The sequence below is a fragment of the Rhagoletis zephyria genome, unplaced genomic scaffold (genome assembly GCF_001687245.7).
Source record: "Rhagoletis zephyria isolate East Lansing unplaced genomic scaffold, Rhagoletis_zephyria_1.1 Rzeph_scaffold_00132, whole genome shotgun sequence".
Lineage (NCBI taxonomy): Eukaryota > Metazoa > Arthropoda > Insecta > Diptera > Tephritidae > Rhagoletis > Rhagoletis zephyria.
The window spans coordinates 104314-112892 of NW_016157216.1; the positions used below are offsets into that span (position 1 = coordinate 104314).

The 8579-nt window shown below is 39.3% G+C and overlaps 1 protein-coding gene across 1 annotated transcript; it reads left to right on the top strand.

Annotated features, from left to right (window-relative positions):
• Positions 1–5324: 5324 nt before the first annotated feature.
• LOC108381080 (uncharacterized) lies at positions 5325–6785 on the top strand. Its single transcript, XM_017637493.1, has one exon. The coding sequence runs from the start codon at positions 5325–5327 to the stop codon at positions 6783–6785; it is 1461 nt and encodes a 486-aa protein (XP_017492982.1).
• Positions 6786–8579: the final 1794 nt, after the last annotated feature.

The window sequence follows — 8579 nt, forward strand, 5'->3', positions numbered from 1 at the left end:
AAAATTTTTCGTTAAGCGACCGGAACTCAAACATAGCAAGCAGCGAAGTGGCGAATCGATGACGGCTATTAACACGTAACCGCAACACAAATGCATAAATCAGTGTTTTGACAACATCGTTTTGTCAGTATCGTTTGAACGACTATCGTTTCAAAGTTACGTGATTCATGCCCAGTTGCAACAAATGAGTCCATACATATTTATGTACATACATAGGTACAAAGCCGTATGCATGTGCGGAGTTTAAATAATCGGAAGTAATAATCAATTGTAGCGCATTTCCTCTTACTATGCATATGCCTAAATGTATGCAACCATTTGGCAAGCAGACACAGGGTGCTTCTAATGAAAATAAAAATTGTATGCTGAAATACACATGCTAAGCCCTTCGAAATTTTGTGCTGGGATATGCGTTACAGATTCGCAAATTTTACCCCTACCGAAACCAAAGATGTATACACATCAAAAAAACAAACTGTGCAACAGTTATTATTTTACACCCTGTATATGATAAAATATTAATAGCTGGAAAACGGAGTACAAAAGAAGTACAAAGATATTTTTTTTGGGAGTACAAGGGAGTACATTGCAATAAAAAGGAGTACGTTTACTCCCAAAAGCAGTACGTCTGGCAACCCTAATTTTACAGGAAAAATTAAACATTTAAGTGAATCCCGTGATGACATTGTTTCTGTGTATCTGGGGATGACCTTGTTGCTTTGAATCGATAATCGATTAATTATATTTTAGTGTTAATATCATCAATGAACTGTAATTTTTGAGTTTCTTTCCACAACGTGTGAGACATTTTGGTTGTTCACATTTGTCTGGTTATGTGGTTATGTTTTTTATTCAGATTATAACAATAAGATACATTACAGAAGAATAATTTTTAACCAGATAACCTGATAATCAGGCAAGTGTGGACAACCACATTGTGATTTTAAAGATATTCATTCGCAGCGTGACTTCGAGATTAACTGGACGTGCCGACATCTTGTGCTTGTGTTTTATTACATACATATAAGCGTACAGTTACTCTGTGCAGCTAGTGCTTCAAAGTTTTTCTTTTGAGTTTAATTTATAATTTAATTAAATATTGTTCAGCGCCATCATCGGATAGCAGTAAGTTGTGAGTATTTTGTATTCATACCTTGTTCAAAATTAGTATATTCATTTTTCTTGGCCTAAGGGGAAATTTTTTTTTATTAACGGTGTCGCCTACGGTACCCAAAAAGTCTAAAGCTGAAATTAGTCAAGAACGCAGGACGTATACTTAAATGCAGTCTGTATACGCAGAATTGTGTCGATTACTGGAGCCCTCAGTGTTGCTTACTACAGTGTTGCCACTCGTCAATGCCTTTTCATAAACTTATCTTTTCAACTACAATTTTTCGTGCTATAATAGATTGTAGCTAAATATAAACTACTTAGTTTTCTACAAAAAACCTTATTCAATAGTAAATTTCAGATATTTTAAACATATTTTGAATAGGGCCTTATAACTTTTTTACCATCTGCAAAACTGACGAAGTGGCAACTATCTAAAGAAGGAAGAAATCAGCTGACACGGAAAAATCTAAATTCCGAGTGCTTCACACGCTTATCCTGAAAATTTCAAAGCCACATTCTTTGCACTGGTTGATGCCACTGCAATGCAAAGAAATTAGCAATGATAGAATTAAAAATGGCTTGACGCTAAGAAGCCGAATTAAAGACTTAAATTTCCTTGACATAGGTCTCATTTCTGCGGTTGGCAAGACACTATTCAAAGTAACCTTTAAGCAGCAAACAAATTTTTAGTTTGTGAAAACTTATAAAACGTGGGCTGCGACCTTTCGTTCCCAACACAGCGTTTGAGTCATATGGGGTGATTAGAGGAGTACCTCTAGAATATGATGTGAATGATATTAAAAAATCTGCAAACTCTAGCGTCCCGATTTCTTCTGTGTATCGGTTTACACGTAGAGAAAAAAGAGTGACAATGAAGATATTTTTGACCAACTACCACTATCAAAGTTGGCTTTTTAGGAAAAGACATTCCAAGTTTATCAAGCACGAATATACTAGGCTAGAAGTTTCTTTTTACATTCCTTCTCTAAGGCAGTGTAGAAAATGTGTCAGGCTTGGTCACACGCAACTAGGATGCAAATCAAAGAGCAGATGCCTCAACTATGGCAATCAGGAATGTAACAATGCGTGTAATCAACCAGGCTGCATTCTTTGCGGTAATGAGGATCACAACTCCAAAGACAAGGACAAAGTGGGACATGGCAAAAGGAGCTCATGATCAGTCGCATTAGGGCGGTTAAGAAACTTTCTAGAAAAGAGGCAATTGATACTTATTTCCCGAACAGAAACAACAGGTTCGACATTTTAGAAAATGAGCAGGCTGAATTACCTCAGTTAGGTGCTGAAGAAGTGATAATGGACAAAAACCAGTTTATTAATAGAAAAATAATAATAATATAATAGACAAATGACTACTAGGATGAGTGTTTACACTTTGAGTTCCATTTCTTAACTTATGTATTGAATACGTAAAATTACAACAATCTAACCCTAATATAACTAATAACTAATGCAACCATGTACAATTACGCAAAGCGAACACACTGGCGTTGGCTGTCAAAAAAATTGCGTTTTTGAAGATACACACACAAAACAGTCCACGAATAAATGAAACATTTTGTACTTAAACAAAAAATTACAGTGAGTGTTTTCGTTATTAAACATAAACCAAGGTATAGGTTTACGACATCGATTGCCATACTCGTAAATTTGGTCCTTCGAGCCGGATAGCCGGATTGGCTCCGTTCGACAATCCAGCGTGAATTATGTGTACATCCACTAGATTTGGGCAACGCAGCATCTTCGAAGGGAGTGCAATAAATATTGTATATTGCCAATAGACAGTATCCATGTACGCGGAGCACCCACATTGGAGTGTGCAAATTTGCAGAAGGAACATCACTTGAAAACGTGTAACTTCATCACATAACCTCAACGAGCACGTGCAAATTGCAATTAACCATAGCATTGTAACTTATAGCAACAGGTACGAGCGCCATCGGTATGCACAATTATATTGATATGTATACTTAAATAAATTCATTGTAAATGGTAAATGTCTATGCTAAAGAGCTCAAACTGTTTACTAAGGTCTAAGACCACTCGTATTTAAGCAAATTCCATTGAATATTAAAGATTTTTCAAACTCAAGGTAGATGAACGACTTCAAATTATTCAACATATGTATAAGTGTATGTGTATACCCACGAAATTGAAAACCTAATTATTGTATGCAAATATACTAAATATTTAGTTNGAAATCCCACGTGATCTGTCAAATACTAATGCATGAAAATCCTAACCTCAAAAAAATCACCCGTTATATGTAAATATCCACACAAATTAATTTTAGTATCCCTAATATTTGAATTAAAACTCCTGAATTTATAAATCTCTACACAAATCGTCGCTCGAATAAAGAAACAGTGTAAATGCCACATACACTATTATTCGATAATTCCACCACTGGATAGATAATCCTTTAATCCTTGGCTCACTAATTTATTTCCGAAAAACGAAATTGTATTTGTATGGTTTGTAATGGTTTATAAAAACGTCCAATTCATTTTTCTCAAAACTATACTTTTCATGTTACACTATTTCATTATTCCAGCGACGAAATAATCTTTAAATAGAAAATTGTAGTCTGTAGAAATGGAAAATCTCAAACAAAAACGTCAGGTCATAAAGGGCTCCATAACTCGTATTTACACATTCTGTCTGAACCAAAACGCATCTTTCGACGAAGTTAAGGTGCGAAGCGGTAAACTTGATGAACTATTTTCACAGTATGAAGAGATACAAAATAGCATTGATGATCTCGCCGGCCCATCTCAGGATGAAGGCGTGTATCGAAGCGAGATGGAAGATAAATATTTCGCAACTAAATCTATATTTGCCAATCGAGTACGAGAGGATGAAAGTAATCATATGATGAGTGAGCATCCACAAGGTGGAGACATGACTAGGGCCATGCAGTCACTTATGGACCACCAAACCACTATGAGTGCGCTAATCGAGAGAATGTCGAATAGCACTGGGATGAATGCAGCGTCGTCACCCTTTAATCAACCAAATGTTCGTAATACACCAGACAAACACGAAATTCGGCTTCCGCATATTCAAATTCCCGAATTCGATGGGACGTATACCGAATGGATTCGTTTTCGTGACCTATTCGAAGCCATGATCCACACAAGAGCTAATTTGTCAGACGTGGAAAGGTTCGAATACCTGCAAACAAGACTCAAGGGAGACGCGTTGTCGTTGGTGAAGCATTTAAGGCCTACAAATGAAAACTATAAAATAGCCTGGGATTTACTCAGCAAAAAATACAATAAAAACGACAAGGTAAAAAGGGCTTATCTGGAACTATTATTCGATCAACCGGCGATGAAGTTACTGTCGGAATCTGAACTAAAAATAGNGTTGGTGAAGCATTTAAGGCCTACAAATGAAAACTATAAAATAGCCTGGGATTTACTCTGCAAAAAATACAATAAAAACGACAAGGTAAAAAGCGCTTATCTGGAACTATTATTCGATCAACCGGCGATGAAGTTACTGTCGGCATCTGAACTAAAAAGAGTCGTGAACACCTCAAATGAAGGAATTAATGCCTTGAAAGCGCTCGATGAGCCTGTAGAGCACTGGGATTCCGTACTATTATTTCACATAGAAAAAAAGATCGATTCCTAAACACTCATCTTGTGTTTCTAAATTTTCTAGAGGAGCGACTATTTGAGCTGGAAAGCGCCCAAAGGAAGACAGGAAATTTAGTCAAATCTGGAATCAAAGCAACAGAAGCAAAAAGCAACGCCAACAAGTGTCGAAACCAGTCTAGTGCGTACACTTCGGTTATACAAACGGGTNAAAAGAGTCGTGAACACCTCAAATGAAAGAATTAATGCCTTGAAAGCGCTCGATGAGCCTGTAGAGCACTGGGATTCCGTACTATTATTTCACATAGAAAAAAGATCGATTCCGAAACACTCATCTTGTGGTACAGAGAGAAAAAATCCGATCAAGTCGCTACCTTTGCACAATTTCTAAATTTTCTAGAGGAGCGACTATTTGAGCTGGAAAGCGCCCAAAGGAAGACAGGAAATTTAGTCAAATCTGGAATCAAAGCAACAGAAGCAAAAAGCAACGCCAACAAGTGTCGAAACCAATCTAGTGCGTACACTTCGGTTATACAAACGTGTCCCGTATGCTCAAAGAATCACGCTCTATTCCACTGCAATCAGTTCAAAATGTTAGATATTGAAAGGCGAATTAAAATAGTACGTGATACCAGATGTTTCAACTGCCTTCAAGACAATCATCATGCAGCTCAATGCACACGCTCAAATTGTAGAATCTGCAACGAAAAACACAATTCGTTGCTCCACCGGGTAACAACAACAAATCCAATCAAGGCACAATCGCAAGAACCGCAACAGAGAAATTCGTCGATTAGCGTTAATGCGACACATCAGTACAACAAAACACTAGCGTTACTACCAACAACGGTACTCATATTAGACGGCCGAAATAGTCTTCAACCATGTCGAGTACTGCTTGATTCGGGTGCACAAGTCACGCTCATTTCTGAGGCGTGCGCACAACGTCTAGAGCTTAAGCGTTCATACGATAAAACTTTAATTCATGGTGTCGGGGCAGGCACTGGAAGTTATACAAAGGGTAAGGTGTACCTACAATTGAAGGCAACGTATTATGAGAAGATGGTAACAACGGAGGCTTTATGTGTGGATCGCTTGACACAAAATCATCCTGGCCACACAATCAACAACGAAAAACTTAATTATTTCAACAACCTGAAATTGGCTGATCCCCAATACAACTTAACGGGACGGATAGACATTATCTTGGGTGCAGATATATTTAGCGAATATTTACTACAAGACAAGATTGTACACCCAAGTGGATCTCCAAGCGCAATACAAACAATTTTCGGCTGGGTTATTATTGGTAACGTTGCTGATCAGCGAAATCTTGAAATAGTAGCAGCGCATATGACAGTCGACTTGGGTGAGCAACTGCAGCAGTTTTGGAAAATCGAGGAATGTAACGAAACAATGAATCACCTGACACCTGAGGAAGAGCAAGCAGAAATACACTTCCAACAACACGTTCAGAGGGATTCCAGTGGACGATACATCGTCAGACTCCCATTTAAGAGTACAGTGGTTAACTTGGGGGACTCGAGGCAGGCGGCGTTAAAACGATTTCATGGTTTGGAAGCCAAATTCTATAAAAATGTGTTGCTTAAAGAAGAGTATACCGAGTTTATTCAAGAATTTTTCGAGTTGGGGCACATTGAAGTAGCAAGGAGCTGCTCATCTAGCAAGACATATTTCATGCGACACCACGCAGTGTTTAAGCCTAGCAGCACTACAACAAGGGTACGCGTAGTGTTCGATGCGTCCTGTAAAACAGACAATGGAACGTCACTCAATGAACAACTACTAGTAGGTCCTACAATACAGAAGGATCTGTTCACAATCCTAATACAATTTCGCAGGTACAAAATCGGGTTCATTGGGGACATAGAAAAGATGTATCGCCAGGTGCTCATATATCCAGATGACCGCTCGTATCAACGCATCTTATGGAGAGATGATGAAAGTAAGCAAATCCAGGAATACAATTTAAGGACAGTGACGTATGGAACAGCCTGCGCGGCTTTCCTGGCTACCAGAACACTGCGTTAAGTAGCGATTGACAATGCTGAACTGAATCCCGATGTTTCAAACGCTATCGAAACCTGTTTTTACGTAGATGATTTCATATCATGCGCAAGTAGTGTAAAAAACGACTTGTGTAAAATTCTTGACAGTGCTGGATTTCACTTGCGGAAATGGTCGTCGAATTCACCACAGTTCATTGATAGCATTCCCACACAAGACAGAGAGTCCTCTACAGAGACCGTAATCGATGATACCCAAACTGTGGAAACCTTGGGGTTGTTGTGGAATACAGCCAAGGATTGTTTTAAATTTAGTGTGACGCTGGGGGCCATGCCACATGTCGTTACAAAACATACAGTTTTGTCTGATATATGCAAAATCTTCGATCCGATCGGTTGGTTGGCACCAGTTGTCGTTAGCATGAAAATTTTTATGCAAAGGCTGTGGCTGAGAGGTGTTGACTGGGATCAACCATTGCTTGAAGATCTATTAACCTAATGGCTGGTGTTACNAATTTTTATGCAAAGGCTGTGGCTGAGAGGTGTTGACTGGGATCAACCATTGCCTGAAGATCTATTAACCCAATGGCTGGTGTTACGTGATAGTATGTGCCAGATAACCAACTTGCAGATTCCAAGATGGTTACAATTGTCAGACGACAACCACGTCGAGCTTCACGGATTCGCTGACTCATCAGAGTTGGCATATTCAGCTGCAATCTATTTGTGGGTGCGACGTCCAGATGGAATAATATATACATATCTTATTGCTGCAAAGACTAGAGTAGCCCCCGTTAAGCAGGTCACATTTCCACGTTTGGAGTTGTGCGCAGCACAGCTTATGGTGAAACTGATGTGAAGCTGCAGCATATATTCAACATTGAGAATGATAGGATGTTTGGTTGGTCGGATTCCACTGTAGTGTTGGCCTGGATTGCGGATCATCCGAGACGCTGGAAATCATTTGTCGCGAACAGAACATCATACATCAACAATATTATACCCGCTACACAATGGCGACACATTCGTTCAGAGCATAATCCTGCAGATCTAGCTCTCAACAACAACAAGTTGTGGTGGCATGGGCCAGACATTTTGAAGGATTGTAATGAATCAACAGAAAATCAGAACTTCGAGGCATCAAACGACGTCGACATGGAAGAGCGAAGGAATATTGTTCACAGCACTACAGTTCCCGAAGCCGACTACATCGAACGATTTTCGGACTATAACCGATTGCTTAGGATCACAACTTGGATTCTGAGGTTCACAAAAAATTGCAAAAGGGCTAAGTCCGAAAAGATAACCGGGCTGCTTTCAGTAACCGAGCTCAGGCAGGCCACAACGTGTTAGTCAAGAATGTCCAAGTGCAGTTTTTCGCGGCTGAAATTCGAGCCTTATCGGCTGAAAAAGAGCTTTCAGCAAATCACAAGTTGGCATCACTTGCGCCATTTGTGGGCATGTATGGCGTATTACGAGTTGGTGGTCGAATTGACAACGCTGACATTAGTTATGAACAAAAGCACCCATTAATCTTACACAAGGACAGTTACTTAACTGAGCTCATTGTGAGGGAATATCATATACGATATTTGCACGCTGGAAGCCGTCAACTTCAATATTTATTAGGATTGAAATATTGGATACCCGACATAACTCATCTAGTCAAACGCTGTGTATACAAATGCGTTCGGTGCATGCGATTTCGTGGCAAGCCCTTCCAACAACAAATGGGTGATCTTCCCCGCCATCGACTTGAAACTGTCTCCGCCTTTCTCAACACCGGCGTGGATTTTGCCGGCCCTATACAAGTGCGGTC

Coding starts and splice junctions, on each gene's coding strand:
- LOC108381080 (XM_017637493.1), top strand. CDS start 5,325: ATGTTAGATATTGAAAGGCGAATTAAAATAGTACGTGATACCAGATGT.